This window comes from Myxine glutinosa, chromosome 10 (assembly GCF_964187855.1).
Source record: "Myxine glutinosa chromosome 10, kmMyxGlut1.1, whole genome shotgun sequence".
Lineage (NCBI taxonomy): Eukaryota > Metazoa > Chordata > Myxini > Myxiniformes > Myxinidae > Myxine > Myxine glutinosa.
The window spans coordinates 51,742,128-51,769,995 of NC_136270.1; the positions used below are offsets into that span (position 1 = coordinate 51,742,128).

The following is a 27,868-nucleotide window of genomic DNA, read 5'->3' on the forward strand; positions in this document are numbered from 1 at the left end:
TAATAATGGTAACAAAAAAAATAAAAAAATAAAAATAAATAAAACACAACCAACCTACCCCGTTCGACGTGCCTCCATAAACCTCCTCCATATCCAAAATGAGCCTTTCAAGGCAACCTGGGCCACCTTGTCATACATCCTCCTTCTTTCTGTCCCACACACTCCCACCCTAGCAAGAAATGCAGAAAAGGAACTGCCAATATACCCTCTACACCCCACCTCAAAGGGCTGACACGAAACTCGCCAACCCTTCTCCCGGCACTCTGCCTCCAGCTCACTGTACTTTCCTCTCTTCCACTCGTGCACCTCTTCCATGTTCTCTTCCCAAGGTACCGACAACTTCCCTAAGATGACCTTTCTTGTTGCACTTGACCAAATGACAATGTCAGGCCGCAACCTTGTCACACAGATCTCCTCTGGGAATACCACTTGTGGCTTTAGGTCTGCCACCACCTGCCAATCACAAGCATCTGACAGCCCTCTTGCTTTCCACCTCCTCCTCTTTCCACCTCTTACCACTTGGCCCTCTTTAACAAACCACACATCTCCCCCATCAGTCTCCTTCTCCACTCTTCTCTCTCTTGATCTCAGCACCTCTTGTTGCACCATCTGCACCACCACTGCCAGCACCTGATCATGTCGCCTCCTGTATCTTCCTGCTGCCAATGCTACTGAGCATGCACTCAGTGCATGATGCACCGTTCCCACACCTCTACACAAATAACATATCTCCTCCTGCAACAACCCCAACAATCTCAAGTTTACTGGTGACGGAAGCACATCATACGTTGCCCGCAACAGGAAATTCAACAATATTGGCTCCATCCTCCAAATCTCTTGCCACTTCAATATCCTCACCCACACACCTTCCCACTTAGTCCAAGCACCTTGCTGTGCCTGACCGACTGCTTTCACATATCTCCCCTCCTCTTCCTTTCTTCTCATCTCCCTCTCAACCATCTTCCTCCTCTCTTTCACACATGCCTTTCCCCATCGCTCATGCTCCATCCACCCCCAAGCCATGCTTCCCATGCTGTACCATCCCCATGACCTCCTCCTGTTGCAACCGCTCCTCTATCTCGTCCACCTCTGCTCTTGCATTCCACTTCCGACTTCCCTTCTTCTCTGGGAGAGCATTCTTTACCACTGCATCACTTGAATCCCGCAACATCATGAACTCCCGCACCCTCACCACCTTAAACTCCTTGGTATATATATATATATATATATGTCCGAGCTGACCCATAATTAATTCATCTTTCTGTCATTGTGCAGCTCTTCTGCCTGTAAGATGGAGAAAGTTACGGAAGAAATGAAGGATATGAATGAAAAACTCAAGACGTAGAGGGAATTAAAAGACAAATATAAGGTAGTGTACTTTTGATTTTTGCTTTTTTTATGTAAGGATCTAGACTTACGGAGGAGAGGAGTGACAAAGGGTAGCTGGTTCATATTATATCAATGGGCATGGGGGTGGGGGCGGCGATGGACATACAAAAGGAGGAATGACACAAAAATGAGTAACAATGGTCTGGAGAGGAATAGAATATGAGGTCATCAGTGTGTGAGAAGACGTCATGGATGTGCATATGTGAGCACATGACATTGATTCGGTACTGCATTTAAAATAATGACATGAGGAAGAGATAGTGGATTTCTTATTCTGGAGAATAAGGGTCAACGAATGCAGGTGGGTAACTGGTGTGGATTTTTTTAGGGTGAGCAGGTGAGGGTATATTGAGGAATGTGTGCAGCCCAGGTTGGCTTGTGCGGGCAGATATAGGAGAGCGTAGGAGCAAGGCCAGATGTAAATACTCGTCATCATCATCAGCATCCTCATCAAGTACCATGCTCTCTAAAGAGCATCAGTTCTGCAGAAGCAGAAGCATGGAGTCACTCTCCTGGTTGCGTCACCATTCTGGAGCAGGATACTTGACCAAGTGTGCAGGAATTTGGAATTTGGCCAGGGTCCCATTGATAGCTCGCATCTGCTGATAACATTTATGAACTTTGTCACCTGGGCCCGGTTGCTAGAAGCTATCCAGCGGATAAATTGAATGCGCCGGATATGTGATTTATCCACAGGTTAGGATTATCCGGGCTTCTAGCAACAGGACCTAAGTCATAATTGAGGAAGTTCTTAAATTAATGTAGCAATTAAACGTATATCTTAAGTATGGTGGTAATGATGATGGTGTGGCATTGCAGAAGGTGTGCTTTCAAATCTGTCCGAAGACAACAGTACGATAGATTTACTTTCTGAGCATCTGGAAATTGAACTGGTCCCAGGGTAATAAACATGTTGCTACTGGATTGCCAATAAATAACACCGATAGCTCATATAAGACTACAAGGGAAAGGCCAGTTTGCCTGTTCTGGTCTACGAACGATCCTATGCTTTATTGCTCATTCACAATTTAAAGTTGGCTGATTTTGTCTCACAGGTCCTTTCGGGGTCACTTGGGGTGGTCAGTAATACTGCTGGTAATATAGCAGTTCCAGCACATCCTTCAAACTGGGTTAAAACATTTGGTTTTTTTGTCATTCGTTCTTTAGCAGATGCATTTTGGAGCAGCAGTCAATTGTCAGTTTGACCTACTGTCTTGTATCAATGTCTGTAGGATGTATGGCACTGATGATGGAGTGCCCGTTGTAGTTTATGGCAGGAATTTGGAATTTGTTCAGCATGCCAGTGATAACTCATGTGGTCTTCCTTCAAATATATTGTGGATCTTCAACTTCCACCAACTAATGCTATAGCGGATGGGCCCCGAGCTTAACTTCCATTCTAGGGATAGCACAGTCATTGCTGACAGCACATTTCCCTGCAAGAGATGGCACCCGGCCTGCGAAGCACCAGTCTATAGTCAGGTCAAGAATCAAACTCAGACTACACAGCCCAAAGGTAAGTGACCTCTGCATTATCCTGTCGGACATTTTTGTTATGATTTATCCTGATAAAAAAATGATTATGCATTTTTATTTTTGAGTCATTAGACATTTCTACATTGTTGTTTATATTGATGATTTTTTTTTTTTTTGTGTACAGATTCGAGGCTCGTGAAAGAGCTAACATTTATCAAACAAACAAATCAAACAAACAAGCAAACAAAGTATATAAAAAGGGGAGCGGTCGACAAGATGGGGAGAGAAGGGGAGGAGCACACAAACACAACATTTGAGAGCAGGGACATCGGGAGATGTTTTTGGAGGGAGAGGGCCTGGGGGTAGACAAATCAACATGATTTGAACAAAATGCCTCCTTGCCCTCCTCCCCCCAAGCCCTCCTCCTCCCACAGATCTCCCGATGTCCCTGCTCTCAAATGTTGTAATTGTGTGCTTCCCTCTCTCTCTCCATCTTGTCTCCCGCTCCTTTTGTCTCATGTTTTGTGTGTCCCTTTTTTTTGTGATTAATGTTAGCTCTTACAGGTGATCTTGTATTCAAAAAATAATTTCAAAACAAAAATAACAAGAATAACTTCCTGCCTCGATCTTGTATACAGAAAAAAGCAAGAAAAAAACCAAGTCTGTTGGTTGCAGCACAGGAAATGGCATTAAAATTAACGAAACTGTGACGTTTATACTTTTAAAATAAATATCCCTTTCTCACAGATTACTTCACTCGTTTGTACTTCCACAGAAGTTATTGGAACAGCAGAAGACTGCAAAAGAGACCATTTCTATCCAGTCAAATGAGGTATGATGTACGACTATTGTATGATTGCGCAAGACTTGTGCAATTGGTCATTAAACGTTCAACTTATCATAGACATAGTATCGTAAACTTTTATTCCGTTGTGGGTTGTGTCGGTGGTTTCCCACTCACTCCTGTGAGTATGAACTCCTTCAAGCCTGGATCTTGCAAAATCCTTCCGATTATGCGCTGCATAAAAATATCAAATTAAGCTGTATAAAAAAATTGTATGTATAACAAAACATGTATCGCATTGTAAGTTTAACATTGTAAGATCTATTAAGATGTATACCATTACCATTATACATCAATTGATTAATGTGTAAAACATAAATTAATTAACATTAACATTTAGCCTCCACCTTGAGTGGCCTAAAAGGCTTTGTGGTGGGCAATATCTCATTAAAAATAAAATCTAAAACTTAATTAATTAATTAATTGAGGTGTATAACATTAACATTAAACATCAATTAATCAATGTGTATAACATTAATTAATATTAACATTCACATTTAGCCCCACGTTGAGTGGCCTTAAAGGCTTTGTGGTGGGTGTTATTTCTTTAAAAAAAAAAAATCAAAAATTAATTAATTAAGGCGTATAACATTAATTAATTAATATTAACATTCACATTTAGCCCCACGTTGAGTGGCCTTAAAGGCTTTGTGGTGGGTATTTCTTTAAAAAAAAAAAATCAAAAATTAATTAATTAAGGCGTATAACATTAATTAATTAATATTAACATTCACATTTAGCCCCACGTTGAGTGGCCTTAAAGGATTTGTGGTGGGTATTTCTTTAAAAAAAAAAAATCAAAAATTAATTAATTAAGGCGTATAACATTAATTAATTAATATTAACATTCACATTTAGCCCCACGTTGAGTGGCCTTAAAGGCTTTGTGGTGGGTGTTATTTCTTTTTTTTAAAATCAAAAATTAATTAATTAAGGCGTATAACATTAATTAATTAATATGAACATTAACATTTAGCCCCCACCTCGAGTGGCCGTAAAGGCTTTGTGGTGGGCGATACCTCATAAAAAAAGGAAAAAATAATTAATTAAGGTGTATAACATTAATTAATCATGTTGTCGATTATCGTTCACTCCGAGGGTGTTGGAGTGAACACCATTCAATGTACAATGTGCGCTGAGTGGGTTCATCAAAAATGTAGTGGTCTGAGAGGGTCATTAACCAGTGTGGCAGCTACATTCAAATGTAAGGTGTGCACAGAGGGAGCTGCAGATGGAGGAAATGTTGAGTTGGATCTTGGAGACGGCGTGAAGCTGGAAGGTGTGAAAACATTTTGCTACCTCGGAGACATGCTGAATGGAGAAGGTGGATCAGACTCGGCAACGGTTGCTCGAGTGAGATGTGCATGGAAGAAGTTTCGGGAACTGAGTGGCGTGCTGATGATGAGGGGAGTGTCGTTGAAGCTGAAGGGAAAGGTGTATGCTGCATGTGTGAGAAGTGTTATGATTTATGGGAGCGAGACATGGGTAATGAACGTAGAGCAGCAACGAAGACTGGAAAGGGTGGAAATGCGAATGGTTCGGTGGATGTGCGGAGTATCGTTGAGAGAGAGGAAGACAAATGATGAATTGCGAAAGATGATGGGAATAGAGCCCGTGATGGATGCTGTGAAGAGAAACAGATTGAGATGGTTTGGTCATGTGTTGAGGAAGGATGGAAGTGACTGGTTGAGAAGAGTGATGGAAATGAATGTAGAAGGAAGTAGAGGACGGGGAAGACCGAGAAAGACTTGGATAAAGGTGGTGTAAGAAGAAATGCGGGCAAGGGGGTTAACAAGGAGAGATGCAGAAAATAGGGCAAAATGGAGAAGATTGTCATGGGGACCGCAAGGCTAACCCCCGCTCGAGCAGGGACAATGGCCTTAAAATGCCTATTGTTGTTGATGTTGTTTTTTTTTGTTTTTGTTTTTTGTATACAAGATCGAGGCTCGTGAAAGAGCGAACATTAATCACACAGAAAGACAAACCGACACATAAAACATATAACATCGGGAGCGGTAGACAAGATGGGGAGAGAGGGGGAAGGACACAAACACAACATTTGAGAGCAGGGACCGAGAAACATGGAGACATCGAGAGATCTGAGAGAGGGCGAGGGCTTTGGGGGGTGGGAATGGGAAGGGGGGGGGTGGGAATGGGAAGGGGGGGGTGGGGTGGGAGAGGTATAACACATATGGACACTGCCAGGACTTCCAGGAAAGAAGTTGGAATTTCAAACAAGGTGGATCTGGGGTGAATTAGCGGGGGTAGAAAAGATCAAGGTTTTGGATGGGGGAAGATAAGAGATGGTGGTGAACAGCTGTTTTAAAGACCTGGAGGGAGAAGTGGGATTGAAGGGAGTGAGGGAGTTTGTTCCAGAGGCGGGAGAAAAGAGGAATGAAAGAGTGAAGGTGAGCAGAGAGCCGAGATTTCGGCAGTTTAACCATCAGAGGGTTGCTGGCAGATCTTGTGCGACCTGTAGGAATATTTGGGGGACAGAGCACAGAGAGAGCTGGGGGTGCAAGGCCGGAGAGGAGTCGGTAGAAGACAGAAAGACCACCTACCTGCCTGCAGTGAGTGAGTGAAAGGCCCTCAGAGATAGCTTCATCGCGGGAGATTCCAATAATTCTGAAAGCTTTGGTTTCAACAGCGTGAAGCCGAGCTAGGTGTGAGGCAGGAGCACCGGCCCATAGGGGAGAACAGTATTCCATTGAGCTGCGGATGAAAGCCTTGTACATGGTAAGGAGCTCAGGTGTGCCGAGGAAGGACTTCGCACGATGGAGGATGCCCAGTCGGCGACTGGCTTTGGAGGCCAGCTTGGAAATGTGGTTTTCCCAAGAAAGATCATGGCAGATAGTGAGACCCAAAAGCTTGAGCGACAGAACTTCTTGGAGAGGATTGTTGAGAAAGTAGATGGGAGGGTTGTCCAGTCGATCTTTTCGGAGAGACATAGTAAGAGTGTGAGATTTGTCAGGATTGAAAGACATGTTCCACTTGTTTGACCAGTCTGTGATTTTGTCCAAGCCTTCAGAGAGTGAGGAGGCTGCAGACTGCCGATCTGAGGGAAGAGGAATGGAGCGGCAGAGAGTGGAGTCATCAGCAAAGAGATAGAGAGGATTTTCAAGAGAGTCAGAGAGATCATTGATGAAGACCAGAAAAAGCACAGGGCCCAGAACACTGCCTTGGGGAACTCCAGCCTGAACAGGAAGAGGAGATGAGAGAACCCCATTCAGGGCCACACGTTGACAACGACTGGAGAGGAAGTCCGCCAGCCATGCGTGGAGATTTCCATGGATACCAAAGGAGGAGAGTTTGGTGAGCAGAGCTGGGTGCCAGACCGTATCGAAGGCACGTGATATGTTGAGGGAGACAGCTCTAATTTCCTGTTTGGCATTGAGGACCTCCATCCATTGTTGAGACAGCAGAAGCAGCATGTCCAGAGTAGAGTGACCTGGTCTGAAAGTAAATTAATGATCAGAGATCAAGCCATTGGAGAAGAGGAAAGATTTCATATCCGAAGCAATGATGGATTCCATGACTTTGCTGATAATTGGGAGAAGGCTGATTGGTCTGTCGTTGCTAGGATCTGTTTTTGCACCTTTTTTGTGCAAAGCGGTGATGTTGGCTGATTTCCAAGCAGATGGCAGTTCACCTTGAGCAAAAGAGAGGGTGAAGAGAACAGAGAGAGGGTGAGATAGAGCGGCAGAGCAGGATTTTAGGACCCGTGGGCTGATGCCGTCGGGTCCAGTTGCAGAATCAGAGTCGAGGGTTGACAGAAACTTTTCCACCCTGTCAGGAGGAAAGGACACGGAGTCCAGGAGCAGCTGGGTACGACTGGGTATGGTGGGTACAGAGAGGGATGGGTTTGGGACACAAGATTTAGAGGCAAACACAGAGTTGAGGCATTCAGCTTTTTCACGTGCGGAGTCAGCTATGTAGCCGTTTGAGGTAAGGGAGGGGATGGAGGGGGGACAAACACCAGAAACGGATTTGACCAGACGCCACCAGGATTTGGAAGAGGGAGACAGATAAGAGAGTTCGGTCTTGAGAACGGAGAGATATTGTTTCCTGGCTCTCCTCAAGGTGGACACACACTTGTATCGGGCTTTGTGAAAGGAAATGAGATTTCTTTCCATTGGATTTGCTTTCCAGGAGACGAAGGCAAGTTGTTTCTGGGCAACAGCCTCACCACAAGAATCCGTGTACCATGGACGGGAGGAAGGGTATGACAACTGAAGACGAGATGGGATAAATCTGTGCATGAGAGAGAGCAATTTACTTTGGAAGAATTCCCAGGATGAGTTTATGTCAGAGGTGGTAGAGATGGGAGACCAGTCCAGATGGTTGATGGCTGCTTGAAGACCGTGCCAGTTGGCTTGAGTGAAATGCCAGACTCGTCGACGCTGAGCAGGCTCCCTGAGAATGGTCAGAGAGATGTCCACTTTAACAAGGACATGATCAGATGATCCGATTGGAGCAGAAGAAGAGCAGCAGACATTTTCAGGGAAGTTAGTCATAACCAAGTCCAGAAGAGAAGATGCTCCATTGACTGAGATCCGGGGTGGGAAATTGACAGATTGTGTCAGTCCCAGTGAGTCGCAGAAGTCCTTTGCTGAGGAGCCATGGCTGGTGAGAGAGGTACCCACACCCAGCCAACTGGCATGATGACAGTTGAAATCACCACATATGAGGAAGAGAGAGTTGGGATGAGTAGATAGAAGTTGGTCCATATTATCAGACAGCGAGATGTAGATGGAGTCATCACTGTTTGGTGGACGGTACAACACTCATATGAACAAGAGGTGGGAGCGAAGGGGAAGCCGTAGCCAGACGTATTCCTGGGGGTGAGGTGGAGAGAGTGCAGTGCAGGGCGAGTGAGGAAGAGAGTTTTTGATAAAGATAGCAACCCCACCTCCAGAACGAGGCTCAGGTCTATCATACCGGAGGAGGGAGTAACCCGGGAGAGATACTAAGGAATCAGAGACATCATGAACCAGGAAAGTTTCTGTTAAGCAGATCACGTCCTGTTTGACAGAAGCAACCTGTATGGAGAGATCAGTCAAGTTTGAGCGAAGGCCCCGGATGTTTGAGGTCCATACTGTTAAAGAAGAGGAAGGGGGAGCATCGGATACAGAACAGGGGGGGGGGGGGGGAGCAGTAGGGTAAGATGTGGAAGAGGTGGAAGAGGTAGGGAGAGCTGTTGAAGGTGTGTCAGAGATTTCAGAATAGCTCGGAGAAAGGGAAGGATGGGGCGGACAAAAGGTTTGATGGTGATTGGGTGAGGCACAATGAGGTGTTATTTGAGGAGGGGGAAGAGCGAGGCAGAAGGTTGGGGAAGATGGAGGTGAGAGTTGGAAGGGGGAAGAAGCGGGGAGGACGCTTTGAGGAGGGGGAGTGAGAGGGGGGGAATTGAGAAGAAATGAGGGTGGGGAGATTTTAAGGGGAGGGGCGAGGGGGGAGTTTGGGAGAGAAGGGACAAGGGGAGGGATTTGAAAGGGATGGGATATGGGGGAGATTTGGAGGGGAGGGGTGAGGGAGGAGTCTAGGAGGGGAGGGGCGAGTCATGGAGGGGAAGGGTGAGGGGGTAGTTTAGGAGGGAGGTGGCAAGGGGGGAGATTTGAAAGGGATGGGTGATGGGGAGGATTAGGAGGGGAGGGGAAAGGGGGAAGATTTGAAAGGGATGGGTGATGGGGAAGATTTGGAGGGGAGGGGTGATGGGGAAGATTTGGAGGGGAGGGGTTATGGGGAAGATTTGGAGGGGAGGGGTGAGATTTGATTTTACAAAGTGTATGATTAATGGGAATCGAACATTTATTGCAAAATGAGTTTCTTGTGACCTTCGAGTTAAAAATACGTTTAAGGACGCTGGATGGAGGATGGAGTGCAGGAGAGTTTAGGGAATGTAGAAAAAAGGCACTATAGGAGATGGATTTTTTTTTGGGATGAATAGATTTGGTGAGCAAGTCGAAAGCAGCCTTTTAAAGAATAAGAAGAAAAAGGTGTTATAATATATGACGGAATACATAACTTGAGGGGAAAGTGTAAACATTGAAGGTTAATAACAATGAAAACTATCTGGGGAAATGGGGGAGAAACACGTGGTCGAAGAACGAATGAACGAATAAGAATGAATAAACGAATGAGAACAGAGAAGGAAATGTTTTTTTTTTGTTTTTTTTTGTTGAGATTTACACAAGGAAGTAGGCTATGGGGTGAAAAGACTGGGAAAACAGAGAACGAAAGTTATTGGATCACAAACGACGGACCGCTGAGAGAAAAACAAAGCCTCAAGGTTGTACACTGTACAAGGCCTCAAGACACGACACGAATTAACACGATTTTCAATACAGGTATGAAAGATTTGCACCGAAAATCTTCCTCGGGACACAATATACGGACACACCATAAAATAAATACAGTTATAACGAAAATACAAATGGGAACAATTACTTAACTTCGATTTCAAATCGCTCATGACGCGGCAAAGGCCTTGCTCGCGACGCGGCAAACAGACGATTAATTTATGAAAGATAAACACCGAGAAACTTCCAAGGTGCACACTATAACTTCACACACCGAAAGATAAATACAGTTTCGACAAAATACAATTGTGAACAGACTTAACTTTGAAAACGTGTAGACCGTGTGGAGCTTCGAGAATCGCTGCCGCCGTCTCCAAGATCTCGCGAGATCTGATCTGATTGTTGTTGTATAACATCAATTAATTAATATGAACATTACCATTTAACCCTCACCTCGAGTGGCCTTAAAGGCTTTGTGGCAGGCAAAAGGTCTCAGTAAAAAAAAAATTAAGGTATATAACATTAACATAACATTTATTAAGGTGTATAACATTGTAGTAAGGGCATTTTATGAGATATTTCACAAATCTGTTAACTAAATTGTTACCAAAAAATTTCTTCACCAATATGTTTGTAAAGGTGTGTAATAACATGTGTTAAAATGTTGAAGGTCAACTCCCGTGGGAAACCCAGAAAAAAAGCTGTTGAATTCGGGTACCGAAAAATTATTTTCGAGAATTTTTTTTTTTTTTTTAATCGGCCCTTAAGTAACTTATGAGGGGTCAAATAAGGGTTTTTCATGATTCTGAGTTGATTGTTAACATTTATATTTTCACTTTTACATTTACACACAAAGTAGCTTTTATTTCACATACATATATAATACTCAAGAGTTATTTCTCATTCCTTGATTGATTGATTCTCATTCCAAGAATGGGCATCTCATTCCTTGATCCAGAGCCGGACCACTCATGACTTGAGTAACGGACAACGTGGTTCCCGTGGGCAGTGAGACGTTCTAAGGTGTCTTTGTAAGCAGGCAAAGTTTCTAGTTCCTTCATGAGTTGACAGTACAGCCGTGCGCCCTTGGCATACTGATGATGGCTTGCAGCGGCAAAGATGTGAAGCATCTTGGTAACAATGCAGGACAGATGCCCATTGTGGTCTGCAAGTCGCTCGGTTCTGATAAAGACCTTGATCACATCTACCATGTGGTGGTACTCCACCCAGAGTGCAGGTGTTCTTCCTCCTTTTGTGAGTCGTTTGAAGGTTTCTTCAAACCTTTGCTCAAACACTGGCACTACTGGGTCTGAGTGTCTGGCTCCCATCTTCCCATCAGCCACCTTCTCCATGAAGGTCTTCATGTCACCACGCTCCTCCTCAGTGAAGGCAAGTTTCATGATATGTTGATAGATGGCTGCATCGATGAGGAGGTGAACACGGATTGCCTTGTCAAAACATCCTCCATCCATGATGTGGTTGGCTGTCGTACTTCCAGGATAGATCAACTGGATCACATCTAGTAGTCCAGAATCTTCCATGATGTTACCCATTGATCCAAGATAAGACTTCAGCAGGTGAAAACCACCCAACCTTGGAATGACGGGTAGATTTGCCTGCTTTATTATATTCACAGCCTTCGGCCAAATCGGAAGATCAAAGGTCACTATAGCGACCCCAGCGCGCCGTATGCACTCTTTCAGAGTGGTGAAGATGGTGTTGAGGTCATTAGGGTCTCCTTCAATAACTGGGAGGAACTCGATCTGTGTGCTCTGCTTTGCATCATTAGCATGGATTCTCTTCATCCAGCCATTCCAGTTGGAGTGTGGGAACTCAGGATCGTTGGCTTTGATCACCCACCCCGCTGCCCAGAGTGTGTCACCTGGAGTGAGGAGTGGCTGATCATGAGCCAGGGAGGAGGAAAGCTCAGCGAGGGGGAGAAACATGATCGCGTTCGTTCCTATCTGTTTCCTGTTCGTAAATGGAATAATCTTTACTTCAGTTCCTCTCAGGATCTTAGCTTTGTCGAGTGCCTTCAACTTCACCCAGGGGAAAGCTGCTGTTGTCTGTGGATCTGGCAAAGGTGGTGCCGGAGAGGTGACTTCGATCCAACCCATTGAGTGAAAGGGAGTGTTTCCGTGAATAGAGACAATGTTTAAATCTATATTGTCTCCAACAAACTGAGTGACTGCATTGTTTGTTTCCCCAACCTCCATAAAGACCACCTGATCATTACTTGACAATTCACTTTCACTGGCTGGCACTTTGGCTGTCATCACTGATTGATCCTCAAGCGCAGCATCAACCGCAACCTCATCATTGATCTGTTCATCGGTTTCCTCCACAATGGTGTCAAGAGTGCCAGAAGTATCTGGAACATCATCTCCACTCCTACTATTAAGGAAGCAGTATTTGTAGTTTTGTGTCTCCGTATAAGACTCAGTGTATCCCAGCCGGTGGAACTTGTTGAGCATCCATTTTGACCCAAATCTATGATCAAGTTGTATGGCAAGCCCCATTTGGTGTGGCAATACTCCAGACCGAGGTCGACAGGCCTTAATAAAATTCTGCCCCCAAACGGCAACTCTTTCGTCTGTCTTGACAATCGTTCTCAAGAACATCTGAAGGCTTGCAGGAACAAGTGTCAGCTGACTATCGATGTCAGTCATACTGTGTGTGGTGGGGTATGACTTTGGACCTAAATCAATCAAGGCAATATCATTGGATATGAACTCGAGTGCCGTCTTTATGATCTGAGTCTTCTCATCTCCATGGTCAAGATTAGCATGATGCTCTCGCAGAATATTGTCGGTGCCATCTTTGAGACAGAGTACATCTGCCCTTCTTTCCTGTGTTGTGAAATACAAGGTGTCTTCGTATTTCTCTAGAAGTTTTATCTTTAGCCAATGCTTTGAATAAGAAAGGCTCTTCTCTGGTGACTGATCAAACTCCTGCAGCTTTTCATGGACATGGTCCATGTTCATTAGCCCATGCTCTAATTCTGAGTCTAACCATTCGCAGAATTCAATAAAAACTGCCTCTCGCTCCTCATCAATACTCCTCTGTCCTCTCTTCCTTTTTCCTTCCTCATCAGTCTTGGACAAACTGTCACCTCTCGCAAACATAAGTTTGCATCGCAAATGGTACAGTGTTTCTTCTGCTACCAAGTCGTTGATCCCTTCCAGGCGTCCAGTGACTTCAGTGCCCCAGTCATCCCCGCGACTCCGTGCTGTCTTCAGCAAGCTTGCCTTCAGTGTATCTGCAGTCAAATTATCTGGCACTCTGTATTTCTTTCTAGCTTGTGCTGGATTATTTTTGTAGAGCTGGGCTGGTTGGTTGCAAAGAATGCATACATCCTTATACAGGAGGTCAACTGACTGTGATCGTCTAGAACTGCAGCCAGTTGATGAACTGAACTCACAAGTAGTGCGTCTTCTCTTCAACTTTGATGACTCTTTCTCTGCCTTTGATGCTTGAGCTGACTTCTTGGTGGTTGCAACAAAGTTGTTGTACAGATCATTTTTACACTTCTGGTGGTACCTCAGTTTTCCTTCCTTTTGAGCCTCCTTCATACGTTCCACAACAGTAACATTTCGACAGTTTCTGCTTGTTTCAATAAAGTTGAGTATCCCTTTGGAGTTGCCTGTATGAGCCTTTCAGCTGGTGTATCCGAGCGTGCACAGATGAAGCAATTGAGCACAGGTGGAGTAACGTCTTCATCCATATTGCTAGACTCCATGTCCTGCAAAGTAGAAAATGAGATATATTTAGAAATTATTTTTCCACAAAGGAGTGTCTGTGGTGAAATATAAATGTTAACAACTCAGAATCATGAAAAACCCTTATTTGACCCCTCATAAGTTACTTAAGGGCCGATTAAAAAAAATAAAAATTCTCGAAATTAATTTTTCGGTACCCGAATTCAACAGCTTTTTTTCTGTGTTTCCCACGGGAGTTGAACTTCAACATTTTAACACATGTTATTACACACCTTTACAAACATATTGGTGAAGAAATTTTTTGGTAACAATTTAGTTAACAGATTTTCATATGTTTCCCTTACTATTGTAAGATATTCTGTAACACGTTTGGAATTATGCAGGAAGAAGATGCACTTGTGAATAATACAAGAGACAAGTGGAAGCATTGTCTTTGAAGCTGCTTTTGATGGCTGAAAACAACAAAAAACAGTACAAGAAAATTTTATCACTTCAAGAAAAAATTAAAAGTCTTCAGTCAGGTGAATAAAAAAACATGATTCGTCATGTCGTTACATGAATGCATATTGGACTGGGATTCACCCCAGCCTGCTGAGTGGCATCATTATTGAGTTTTGCGGTGCCACTAACGCATTACCATTGCACATTAGGGAAGGAAGTTGTTATTTTGGCAATGTGTGAGTGATAAATCCCCTACTCACTGTGGAAGGAACCACAGAATCTTTAACATCCATGAGCTAATGCCAGCAGACAGGACATTTAGCATCAGCTTCACATCCATCTGAGGGATGGCAGATTCATTTATACAACTTCCTACCTCTTACAGGGGAACCCAAACACTCAAACCACCTCGACGCTAACCTATCTCTTGGTACCCTAAAAAATATATACGTGTCTTTTTCCAATTTGAGATTTAAAAAGTAGGTAATTTTGCGATTCAAAGTCGCGATCTTCTTCTTCTTCATGCTTCGCTGTGACGTCACACTCAGAAGTCGGCCGCTATTTCTGTATTGTCGATGGGTTACATTTAAAATTTAAAGTACGATTTAAAAGTCAAACGGTGATTAATTTTCGATTTTCCACGAATACTAATTTCTAATTTTCCACAAATAAACACTAATTTTCCACAAATACCACAGCTTTTCCACACATTTTCCACAAATACCTAGTTGGTGTGTCCTTTTGCCAAAAATTGGACGCGGTTTGTCGGAAATACCAGAGTGTGGACCGGCCCTACAATATGTTCACTTTTGTGCTCGGAACATTTACAGAGCACTGTTATGAAACAACAGAGATGGCTAGATCTTGTGATTATCCGCCACGATTGAGAGAGGATGCCATCCCCACGATAAAGTGAAAGAAACAGCCGTTGCTGAAAACTGTAAGACCATCCAGCATCACTTCCACCTCCACCATCCTCCCACAACCTCCCATCAACCATCACCCTAACAATACCCAACACCACCACACACTCCCCACTCCCTCTCCACAATAGTACCACCGCTGAGGCAGGACATTGACACGACATGACAGCACGGACACGGTACGACATGGCAAGGACATGGCGCAACACAGCATGGACATGGACATGACAGCACAGTCACAACAAGGTCACGGCACGGCACAACAAACACGGACATTACAAGGTATGGCACGGCACGGCTACAGACACAAATTGCGTCCCAGGAAAGTATGAAACGGGACGATCCAATAACATACAAGGCACCTGGCCAGCCTGCGATGGTGGGACAAAGCATTCATTGTCCATTTTGTTGGCAGAGTCCGAGTGTGCCTGGGTGGTGTCGACTGTCGTGCGATGACGGGTGAAGTGAGTGAGAGAGAGAGAGAGAGAGAGAGAGAGAGAGAGAGAGAGAGAGAGTGAGAGTGAGAGTGAGAGAGAGAGAGAGAGAGAGAGAGAGACAGAGAGAGAGAGAGAGACAGAGAGAGAGAGAGAGAGAGAGAGAGAGAGAGAGAGAGAGAGATAGACTGACTGTTTCTTCCTTTTATTACAAGAGTACAGAAAATCAGTTATGTTCAGTCATAAAGAAACAAAACACACTAAAAATGGTCTCAAGGAAAAGTTATTATCAAATCATCATCATCAAGTGTGCATATGACATCATTAAAAGCCCACTTTTCTTTAAAACATGTTAAATTCTTGTTCATTTTAAAAAACCGGTATTCTAGCTTTAGTCTTGCATTTATTTACAAGAGCCTTAAGGGTGAGCAGTACATCATATGACGAGTCGGAAGCGTTTCCCATTTTTTTCTTCCTGGATTTATAAATTGCAAACTTGGCCTGGCCAATTAAAAAATTCATTAAAACCACATTCCTAAGGGAAGACGGTCCTAAAACACCATAAATAAAAACATTGTGATTGAAGAGGGAACCAAGCTTCACAAAGCGTTCCTGAAGGAATGTAAAAAGAGGTTGCAATCGTTCACACTCAAGGTATATATGCGGTAGGGTTTCAACGGGTGCACAGAAAGGGCATAGATTAGAGTTAGCAGTAGAAAACCGGTTCAGTAAAACATTATAAGGTAAAATCCAGTGTACAAGTTTCCATTGAATATCTCCAACATACTTTGGAGTAGGCAAGAGATAAAAACTTCGCCAATTGGGGCAATTGGGTGGTATTGGGGGTAAAACATCCCGCCATCGAAGCCTCGGGTGCTCAGAAAATGTTTTTGCGTATAAAATTTTAACGTACGCGTTGTACAAAGTTTTCTTTGGAAAGGCGGGAAGGGATAATGCAGTATCATCAGGGCTGTTCAGGCCAGGGGACAGATTAAGTGGCGGGCTGAAGACTAGGAGTTTGGGGAAGTCACCCGCTGTTTCCTCGGGGGAAGGGCCAAGTTCCTCGCAGGTATTACGATACGTTGTGAATATCCCTTGAAGGAACCGAGAGATGATCCTGACAGATTTTATTACGGTTTTTTGTGCCACAGCGGCAGCACTCAGCCGGCAGCTCCCAGACTCTGTCATGAGGTCTTTCACTCGCAGCAGCTTGGCATCAACAAAACGTTGAACGAGTCCCCTATTATTCAAGCTGTTTTCCAGGAAGGGGTTGTAGCATAGGGGCTCATTCAACAACATTTCCATGTTGTATGTTGCCATTTCACGGGAAAAGGACAGGGCTTGCCAGGTGTTCATCACCCCTTGGTAAAAGGTGGGCAGCAAGGATGAATCGATTTGATGAGGGTTCATCAAGAAAAGTTATCGGTCGTAACCCAGCTTGCATGTAAGCTGCAATATGCAGTTAGACAGAGGCCTCCAGAGTAGGGCTTCATCTCCATATACAAGTTGGCGCACGATATGAAGCCGGAAGACCATAATCCGGCTGCGGATATCAATAAGACCTTGGCCACCTTCAGTGAGTGGTAAGTATGCCACGGGGGGTTGGAGCCAGTGTTTCCCGCTCCAGAAAAAGTCGACAATGCTCTTTTGCAGTGTAATAAGAAGGCTCCCGGGCGGTTGTAGGCATATCATCTTATGCCATAGCATAGAGGCGACAAGATTGTTAATGACGAGAGTTCTTCCGCGGTACGAAAGTTGAAAAGAAGTCCTTTCCAGCGGGCCAGTTTTGCCATTACCTTGTCCGGTAATCCCACCCAGTTCTGCTGCTCAAAGGTGTTGTCTCCGAGGAAAATACCGAGGTATTTAATGCCACTTTTCTGCCAGTTCACTTCTCCTGGTAGGACAATTGGCGGGCAATCTCCAGGTCCTATCCAAAGGGCTTCACTCTTCTTCCAGTTTACCTGGCCTGAACAAGCCTGACAATATGTTTTTAGTGCCTGAGCCACCGCAGTGACGTCAGCACTATTTTTTATATAAATACAGACATCATCTGCATAGGCAGAGACTTTTAGCGGTGTGGTAAGAATTGATCCAGTGAAGCCAGAAATGTGCGTACGTAATTGGAGCAGAAGAGGTTCGATGGCAAGAGAGTATAAAAGTCCAGATAGCGGGCAACCTTGCCGTACTCCCCGTTGTACAGCAATGGGGCTACACAATACTTGATTAATTTTAAGAACACTGGATATATTACAATATAAAAGTTTAACGTACGAGATAAAAATAGGTCCAAACCCAAAATTCTCTAAAACTCTAAAAAGGTACGTGTGGTCAATACAGTCAAAGGCTTTTCCTTGGTCAATAAAAAACAGACCAACATTCATATTAAAATTGTTACAAAACCGAATGGTATCACGGATAAGAAAGATATTATTAAAAATAGTACGTCCAGGAATACAAAAGGATTGATGTTCTCCTATTAGTACATTCATAAAAGGTTTCATTCGATTAGACAAGGCTTTGGCTAAAATTTTATAATCCGTACATAAAACAGAAATAGGACGCCAGTTCTCTATAAGTTGAGTGTCCGCTTTCTTAGGAATTAAGGTGGTGACTGCTCTCCGGCAACTCCACGGCAGTTGTCCATCCTCTAAACATTCATTCAATACCCGCAGTAGGTGAGGTCCAATGGCGTCCCAAAAAAACTGGAAAAATTCACTAGTCAGCCCATCCAGTCCAGGGGCTTTATCAGGTTCCAAGGCCTTCAAGGCAGCGGTGAGCTCAGGTAACCTAAGAGGATCCTCCAAGTGCTGCTTCTGATCCTCCGCCAATGTTGGAAGGTTAGAAACAAGTTCCGATATTGCATCCTGGTTAATGTCATGCCGCATAAACCGTTGTTTAAAATGTTTCCGGGCACATTCCCTGATTCTGCCATCTTCATAAAGGAGTTCCCCATCATGGAGTAAGCGTGTAATCATTGACGAAGAGGCCCCCCTTTTAAGGCTGAAGAAGAATTTGGTTGGAGCATCAAGGTCGTGTATGTACCTCATCTTCAGGCGCAATAAAGCATTTTGTGCTCGCCTTTCGGATATGGAATTCAGTAAGGCCGTTTTTCCATGGATTTGTTGCCTCATTCCCTGGTAGCTCACACTTGCAGTTCCCTGAAGCTGTTCCTGTAATTCCAGGATTTCATCTTCAAGTAAGGTTGTGGTTTTTCTTTCCTCTTGAACACCATACGCACGATATTGTTGGCAGAACAGTCTGATGTGCGTTTTGGCATTATCCCACCATTGTCTGAGGTTTGAGAAATTCCCTTGGGAGGCAACCAGAATATTCCAAATTTCCGGAAAAATGTCCTTAAAGGTACTATCATCAAGTAAGTTGTTATTAAATTTCCAAAAAGCACTCTTGTGTTTCGGGCAGGGGGCAGAAATTTTGAGAAATGTTGCGCTGTGGTCCGAGAATCCTGATGGGCAAATATTGGATGACAGAACGAGGCGTTCAAGTGGAGGATTAATATAAAACTTGTCCAAGCGAGCAAGTACAATATTACCCTGAATGCATCGACACCATGTGTATTGCCTGATTGATGGGTGCTGTACCCGCCATATATCTGTCAAATTCATTTGTTTTAAAAATTTGGTGAGAGGGATTGTGGAGGCAGGATGGGGGGGGGGGGGGCTCTGCACTGTTCCTGTCTAGTTGGGGTTGGAGGGTGCAGTTAAAATCTCCACCAATACAAACATGATTGTCTTGGTTTTTTAGGGCGTTTTGGCTGTCGAGGGACGTTAGGTGTGTCCCAAGGTCATTAAAAAAACTCGCCGAGCTACAGGCGTACTTGAGGCATAGATATTAAAAATAGTATAGAATTTTCCACAGTAGTGGAATTCTAGGGATGCTAGGGATCCCTTGTGTATTTCGTCGAATTTAAGCGATGAAGGCGAAAAGGAAGGGCTAAGAATTATTGCGACACCGCCTTTGCGGGAGTCACCGTTACTAAAGAAGGACAGGCCGGGGAAGAGCCTACACCACTCTGCGACACAGCAGTCGTTGGCATGGGTCTCTTGTAAGAGGGCAATGTCAACTTTCTTCTGTAATAAAAAATCCCTTACTTGAACTTTACGGACAGAGCTACATCCTCCGTTAATATTCAAGCTACAAATGAAAAAACTCATTACAGCTATAAGGAGGAGTGACCACCACTCAATTTTTTGATAGCAGTTCATTCTTAGCTTTTTGCAACCACTTCTTTAAACGGTGACGTTGGGAGGAATTGAAATTAAAAACGTGGGGCCGTTTTACCATCAGTCTAGCGGAATGTATAAAATCAGGTAGCTCCGGAAAAAAGGTTTCTATAACAACATTCCTTTTTCGGAATGTGTCCTTAAGAAACCTTTTTATCTCGGAGGGAGGGATTGGAGGGATTTCTTCTTCCTTAAGGCTACCACATTCACTAACAGAGTCATCTATATCAGATGGCTCAGATGGTGTGTCACACTGGTTTTCATCATTTATCTCCTCACCGTCATCACATCCCTCCACGTTATCGGATGGGGCATAGTCCATAGAGGGAGGGGACGGGGAGGGAGAGAAATGAGCCATCTTCAGGGGAGGGGGGGGGGGGGAGGGGGGGTACTAATTTTTGCGGTTCAACCATATCAGTTTCTAGGTCAGTAGACAAGGGCGAGGATTCATCCACATCTATGTCCTCCAATACCGAGAAACGATTTTCTGTGACGAGGGACAAATCTAGGCCAGAGAGGAGGGGCTGTCGGTTTTCAGTTGTAGGTTTTTTAAAGAGATGACCGTTTTCATCTGTTGTTTGCAGATGTCTTTTTCCTTTTGGGCAGACTAACTGAAACTCGTCCTGGTTAGTGGGAAGAGATTGCAAGGGTTTGGGGGGAGGGGGGGGAGGGAGAACGTGATCATCGGGAGGGGATTCCCATCGGCTACCACGGCGAGAGAGGTAGGATCAGTTATAGCAGGCAACAAGCTGTGATTGGACGATGTCGCCTGGGGGGTGAGATCTATCGTTAACAGGAGATGGCTGCAATTAGCTCCTTCAGTAGAGGGAGGGGCCCCTGTTTCAAGGGGAGGGGAAGGGGGTACGGCGGGGGGGTTTGGATTGGTGGTAAGAGGGCTTGGGTCGGTGGTGGACAGATTGGGATCAGTGGTGGTAAGGCTTGGGTCGATGGTGGGAAGGTTCGGGTCGGTGGTGGGAGGGCTTGGTTCGGCGGCGGGAAGGCTTGGTTCGGTGGTGGGAAGGTTTGGTTCGGTGGTGGGAAGGCTTGGGTCGGTGGTGGGAAGGCTTGGGTCGGTGGTGGAAGGGTTTGGATCGGTGGTGGGAAGGTGGGGGGGGTTGCTTATTCCCGGTTCGGAGGGGAGGTTGCACTTGTGGAGAATTCTCTTTTCGGGGGCAGTCATGCTTAACATGCCCAAATTGTCCGCAGCCAAAACATTTTAGAACGTTGGTGGACACGTACACTGTATATTCGTTCTGTTGATGTTTTAATTTTATTATAAGGTTTAAATCCTTCTGGGAATTTTTTAAAATCATAAACACTTGCCGCCGGAATGAAACCACGTGCCTTAAATCGTTGTTTCGTGACCTGAAGGGAATCATGGAGATACGAGACACGATGGTACCGTATCGGGACAATTCTTTAATTAGTACATCGTCGGATACAAATGGGGGGCAATTTGATATCACGACTTTTATCGCTGGGCTATCTAGTGGGGAAATCATTACAAATAAATCTGGATCGATTGTCAAACCCTGTTCGACAATTTGTGGGACACAATCCACGTCGGACAAAAAAATAACGATCCGCTTGTTCATCCGCGAAGCGGCAACAACCTTGTCGATCCCGACAACACGACCGGTTGCGAGGACAACGTCCTCGACACTAACCTCACGTTCCGGAGGTACACAAAAGAACCCGTGCTTACGGGTCAGGCTCTGAAAGGCCGTAAATCGAGATAGTGCAGCTGCCATGCTGGAACAGCTGCACTTACAACCCCTCCCCAACTCGGGGAGGGTGAATATATAATATAATCTTCCCTACCCGAACTCCGGGAATGGGAAGCAATCAGACCTCTCCGATTTCCCTAACTTCGGAAAAGGGAGGCAACAAAACAAACTGAAGGAAAGATAAATGAAAGGAAAAAAAGGAAATAGAGGTTTAAGATGAAGGAGCAAACACTGATCGGGCGACGCCCAAAAACGGCGAACCCTTACCAGCGATCACCCTGTGCTCTCCGGCTCTCTCTCCCGTCTCAACGTATATGGGAATCACCAGGAAGACTCCACGAACAGGCACACGGACACAGAGGGGGGAAAACGGGGGGGGGGGGATGGGGCAACAACACAGAGCACTCACAGGCCTCCACAAGCAGACGCCATGACAGTACAACCAGCATACAAACAGCCAGCAGGTGGCGACAGAGAGAGAGAGAGAGAGAGAGAGAGACTTTTGTATCTTTTTATTATAAAAATAGAAAAAGAAAACCCCCAAATAGGGGTCACATTGTCATTTCAAGCAGAGAAACAAACAAAAAATATTAATACAGTAAAATACAGTAAAATTATGCACAAAACATTTCACAAAACAATAAACGTTTCTCCAGGATTTTACAAATGACTTCTTTCACGCACCATTTGGTCTCAAACTGTGGCAGCCTTCCTGTTATGGAGAAAAAGGCAAAGTCTAACTTTACACGGCTCGTCACAAGATTTTTAAACAAGAATAAGGCATTTTCCTCATTTGCTCCGAGATCATCAACTTTTCTTTTTCTTGATTTATACACTGCCATTTTTGCCTGTGCAAGCAGGAAATTACCTAACACATCATTCATATTCTTGTGTGAGATGTCTAAGCCATAAATGAAAACACAAGTGTTGAAAACCAAGCCAATCCTGCCAAAACAATTCTTAAGAAAGATAAATAAAGGAGCCAACCGTTGACATTCAACATAAATATGAAAGAGGTTTTTCAGGCCTTTTACAAAAGGGACATTCATCTGCTAGGAGACTTGAGAAGCGGTGCAGCAAGTGGTTAGAGGGGAGGATCCAGTGTGCAAGTCTCCATTGGAGGTCACCATGTCGTGGCGGCACAGGAGGATGATAGAATCCTTTCCAATTAGGAAAATATGGGGGGGAACAAGGTAAGAGGTCTCTCCATCGAACCCTCTGCTGTGTCATTTGCCCTTGCAAAAGGAAACTTACGCAACCCAAATAGAGGTCTTTTTGTTTAGGAAACCCATTGAATCCTATGCTAAAGGGGGTACACGGAGGAGAGTTGGCAAGAGAAAACTTGCAAATAAGTTCAGGAAAGGTAGCAGGAGAGGCACCTTGTTCGTTGTCTGCTTGGACTTGCTCCCAGTTAGGTGCAAGCTGTACATAGGTATGAAGCACACAGCGTAGCATACGTGCCACAACTCTGGAGGGTCGCACGCCAACCAGGCTTGCCAATGCATCAGCTCCAATCCAACTGCCACTTAGGCTTAAAAGATCGGCGACCGATTTTATGTTCTTCGCGACAAAGCATTGAACGAGACACCTATCAGCAGGCATATCATGGAAAATTGAATTGTAAAACAAAGGTTCCATCAAGAACATTTGCTTTGTGTACGAATGCGTAGCTCTTGTTGTCGTTAGAGTTCGCCATGCGTTTAGTACACTTTGATAAAACCTGGAGAGGGGAGACATATCAAGATGCGAGAGATCCATCAAGAATATAGCGTGGTCATAGCCTAGTCTCCCCGCCTGCTGCAAAAGGCGACGAGCGACGTCGACCCAAGGTGGAGAGGGGTGCATGTACAGCATGCGTAGAGCAACCGAAAGTCGAAAGGCCATTAACCGGCTCTTTATGTCAACCAGGCCTTGGCCTCCATCGGTCAGTGGCAAGCTGAGGACCTCGGGTCGCAACCAGTGCTTTCCATCCCAGAAGAAAGACACAAAGCACTTCTGGAGCTGTTGAAGCAACACTACCGGAGGGTGCAGCACAAAGAACCTGTGCCATAGGGTAGAGGCCACCAAACTGTTGATCACCAAGACCCTTCCACGATAAGACAGTTGTGTTATCAGATTTCTCCATTTTTGCAGTTTCCCTTCAACAAGATCCAACAGACCAGCCCAATTCTTTGCTACTGTGGCGTCATTACCCAAGAACACTCCAAGGTATTTCACGCCATCAGTGGCCCATGCAAGAGGAGCAGGAAGTTTGGGTGCTGAGTGACATGACGGACCAAGCCAAATGGCGCTCGTTTTCTCCCAATTCACTTTGGCTGAAGAAGCCTTTTCAAACACGGATAGATAATAACGGACAACGTTAATGTCATTGAGGTTCCGCACAAAAACACACACATCATCAGCATATGCCAGCACCTTAATGGGCCGTTCAAGATGAGAAAACCCAACCCCGGTTAGTCTAGCACGCAAATAACCCAGTAAGGGTTCGATGGAGAGAGCATAGAGCAAGCCAGAGAGGGGGCAACCTTGTCGAATTCCCCTGTTGACAGGCAAGGGTGTAACAAGTCCATTGTTTATCTTAAGCACACTAGAGATATTGTTATACAGTATCTTAATGTAAGAAATGAAGGTCGGACCAAGTCCAAACCGTTCAAGCACTTTGAAGAGGTACCGATGATCGACGCGGTCAAAGGCCTTCTCCTGATCAAGGAGAAGAAGTCCCAAATCTGTGGGGTTTTCTTTGCACAGTTCAATCATGTCTCTTACGAGGGAGATGTTGTCATAGATGGAGCGCTTGGGTACACAATAACATTGGTCTTCTTTCAACAATGAGGAGAGATGAGGAGTAAGTCGCAATGCCAGGGCTTTTGAGAATACTTTATAGTCTGTGCATAGCAAAGAGATTGGGCGCCAGTTTTTAATATAGAGCAAGTCTCCTTTTTTTGGAATGAGGGTGAGAATAGCCCGTCGGCAACTCTGAGGGAGCTCTCCAAGCTGGCAGCTTGCGTTCAAGGTGTTGAGGAGTTCGGGACCCAGTAGATGCCAGAATTTCTTATAAAATTCAGTTGTGAGTCCGTCCAATCCAGGCGCTTTCCCAACAGCAAGGCTGTGCAGAGCGGCGCCAAGTTCGTCCAAGGTAATGGGCCCCTCCAGGTAGGAACGTCCACCCTCACACAACACTGGCAGCCCTACGGAGATAGAGGCGACACTGACGGGATTTATTTGCTCCATCGAGTATATTTTCGAGAAATATTCCTTTGTGAAAAGTTTAATAACTGATTGGTTGAAAGTGATGGATGAGTCTGCCAAAAGCAGTTGAGAGAGCTGTTTGTTCGGGAGGCGTTTCTCTAAGGAAAAAAAAATACTTAGTTGGTATGTCTGTCTCGTTAAGGTGCTGCACCCTCATCCGAACTAGGGCACCACGTGCATTCCTCTCAGTTATTTCTTTCAATAAAGACTGTTTTTCGGTTAAGGTTCTTTGCACATTATTATTTTGTCCTGTGACCCTCTGAAGATGTAAAATCTCTGATTGCAATAATTTCCTTGCTTCATAATGAGCCCTTTTTGAGAAGCTCTGGTATTGTTGGCAGAAGCCTTTGATTTGGGTTTTTACTAGATCCCACCACACCAGTGGGTTAACAGAACAGCTTAGCTTCCGTTCCAAGAGATCTGTCCAGAAAGATTCAAAAGCCTGAATAAAGTTGAAGTCTTCTATTAAACTATTGTTGAACTTCCAGTGAGAACTCCCTGGACACGGTTTCGAGAGTTGAACGAATGCTCGAGCTAGGAAGTGATCGGAGAAACCGGAAGGCACGATGTCAGATTTGCAAACTCCATGTAACAGGTGAGAATTTACATAAATGCGATCAAGCCTCGCAAGTGAGATGTGGTTGTTGGAACAACGACACCATGTGTAGGATTGTTCGGAAGGGTGTTGCAAGCGCCAGACATCATGGAGATTATATTTTGCGATGATATTTGCAAAGAGTTTTGTGGTACATGGTTGAGGTTCCGGCCCGTTTCGGTCGCATGAGGCATTAACAGTACAGTTAAAATCGCCACCAATAATTAGACAAGTCTGCAGATCCAGTGTTTGGAGGAACTTTCTCAGTTCAGCAAAGAAGGAGATCCGCTCACCATTTTTGCTTGGAGCATACACATTAAGGATTGTAAACTTGACCTGATTGAGATAGAAGGTCACAGAGGCAAGATGGCCATCAATGATATTCGCAAATTGAAGCGAGGATGGTTGGAAATGTTTCCCTAAGACAAACATGATTCCTGCCTTAGACGAGGAGCTGTTACTAAAGAAACACTCCTTATCCATAATGAGCCGCCACTGGGCCTGAACAGATCTGACAGCGTGGGTCTCCTGCAACAAAGCTATGTCGAGACCGTTTGCGTTTATCAGCTGCTTGATCTGGATCTGGCGGAGTGAACTTCCACCACCATTGACATTTACTGTTCCAATCTTGAAACTCACCATGAATTAACTTAGAGTCTTTTTCGTCTTGGCGATCAATTTTCTTAAACGGTGACAATGTGTCTGAGGAAAGTTGAATAAGTCAGGCCTGCGTATAATAGCCTGAGCACACTCAAGGAAGGACGGTAAATCGGGAAAGTATTCTGTTAGGTTTATACTGCGTTTCCTGTACGTATTTTGCAAGAAAAGTCGTATTTGTTCAGGGGAAGTAGGACCTAGACTGGTAGGTTTCTCCATTGCTTCCACCTGGCTGTTTGCTTCCTCCAGGTCAGATTCGTCAGAGTCAGTTTTGATTTCCGAATCACACAAGCTTGTATAATCCTGCATGTCGCTGCTGTCATCAATATTGGCACACGGACCTGCACTAGTTGTAACATCTGTGTGCTCTCCCACCGTGGGAACATTGCTTTGAGGAATAACAGCAATAATCTGTGGATTTTGTGAAACAGAAACAGCATCAGCAGATGCAGCGATGTTGCTTCCCCCGACTGCAACAACCTCCGATGGTGTGGCGGTATCTAGCAGAATAGGAGTCTCTTGCAAGATATTGATTCCTGCGATTCCAGCTTCACCCGGTGATGAGGTGAGAGCAGTAACTGGGACAGTTTCGCTATTTTCTGCTGGCGGGAATTCAGCATCATCATGCTCAGGATTAACATTTTCCAAAGTGACAGCAAGTTCATCACCAGTGGCCTCGGCAGGTTCATCACCAATGGTCTCAGCAGGTTCATCACCAGTGGTCTCGGCAGGTTCATCACCAGTGGTCTCGGCAGGTTCATCATCAATGGTCTCAGCAGGTTCATCATCCATGGTCTCGACAGGTTCATCACCAGTGGTCTCAGCAGGTTCATCACCAGTGGTCTCAGCAAAATCATCAGAGGACTTTCCAATAGCCGAGTCCGTAACAGGTGAGACGATTCCATTTGATTTGTTAACAGGTAAACCAGTCCCTGCATGTGGAACGTCTATGTCCTCACATGAAAGGGGGCGGAACTTGTTGGCTGTAGGTACAGGGTTTGTCCCAGGTAAGCCTTGTAGAGTGGCATCGGTCACGACTGGGGGGGTGTTACCGACAGGTTGCTTATTGTTAAATGCTGCCTTTTTCTGAGTTAAATGACCGTCGGGAAAGGTCTTTCTCTTCCTTGACGGAACAATGGTGAAACCATCTGTAACGAACTCAAGCAGACTCCATCGTGCCGGAAGCGGAAAGCGCGTTTATTGACGCGGTGATGATTCACTCGTGTCTGACGAATAAGCGCGTCCGATAAACCACAACAACAATGCAAATACAAGTCAGAATAATACGTTACATCCTCCTTTCTTTCAAGGAAGCCACTTTAAAGGAAACCAGCAAAGCAAATAACTCTATAAAGTAAAACTTACACTGAATTAATTAACAAACAGCATCACATTCAGATCACGTGAATCAATTGATTTAAATTTAAAGATCCAGACGTCTGGGAGGGTTAACCGCTCTGCCGCTCCTTGTGATGAACTTGGTATTTCTGGGAGATGCAGTGGCTCGAGGCGATGACACTGTTGGGAGACTTTGGGATTCAGATGCTTGCTCACTTGGACTTGGGGACTTGCAGCAGTTCCCCACTGGGGTGTCCTGTTGAGTGGTGGGATCAGGGAAGTCCCTCATGTCCTGGGAAGAGTAAAAGCGAGAGAGTGGCTGACTTCCCACCGGGCCAACATTGGCTGAATGAGGCACTCTGCGGAGATGGAGCCTGTTACGCCGGTACACATTGTTTGGGGTCCTCAGCAAATATGACCGGGTGCTGTTGTGGCGCGCCTCAACTACAGCCGGAATCCAATGCCTGGCCTCCGGGTTTGGCAACATCCTAACACTGTCTCCCGGCTGGAGCGGTGGCAAATCTGACATAGATGGC

General features: G+C 45.0%; 1 protein-coding gene across 4 annotated transcripts in view; it reads left to right on the forward strand.

The window, feature by feature from the left end:
• LOC137433668 (uncharacterized) overlaps nt 1–27,868 on the forward strand; it is a 116,753-nt gene that overhangs the window by 14,695 nt on the left and 74,190 nt on the right. For 3 of the 4 annotated variants that reach the window (XR_013624727.1, XR_010985711.2, XM_078785660.1), the window contains exons 1-2: nt 1,248–1,369; nt 3,641–3,697. Coding sequence is in view for 1 of the 4 variants with exons in the window: in XM_078785659.1 (XP_078641785.1) it covers nt 3,640–3,697 (58 nt within the window). In the remaining 3 variants the exon portion in view is untranslated. Of the gene's footprint in view, nt 1–1,247; nt 1,370–3,639; nt 3,698–27,868 lie in introns of those variants that run through there. The other variant, XM_078785659.1, reaches the window with a different exon arrangement.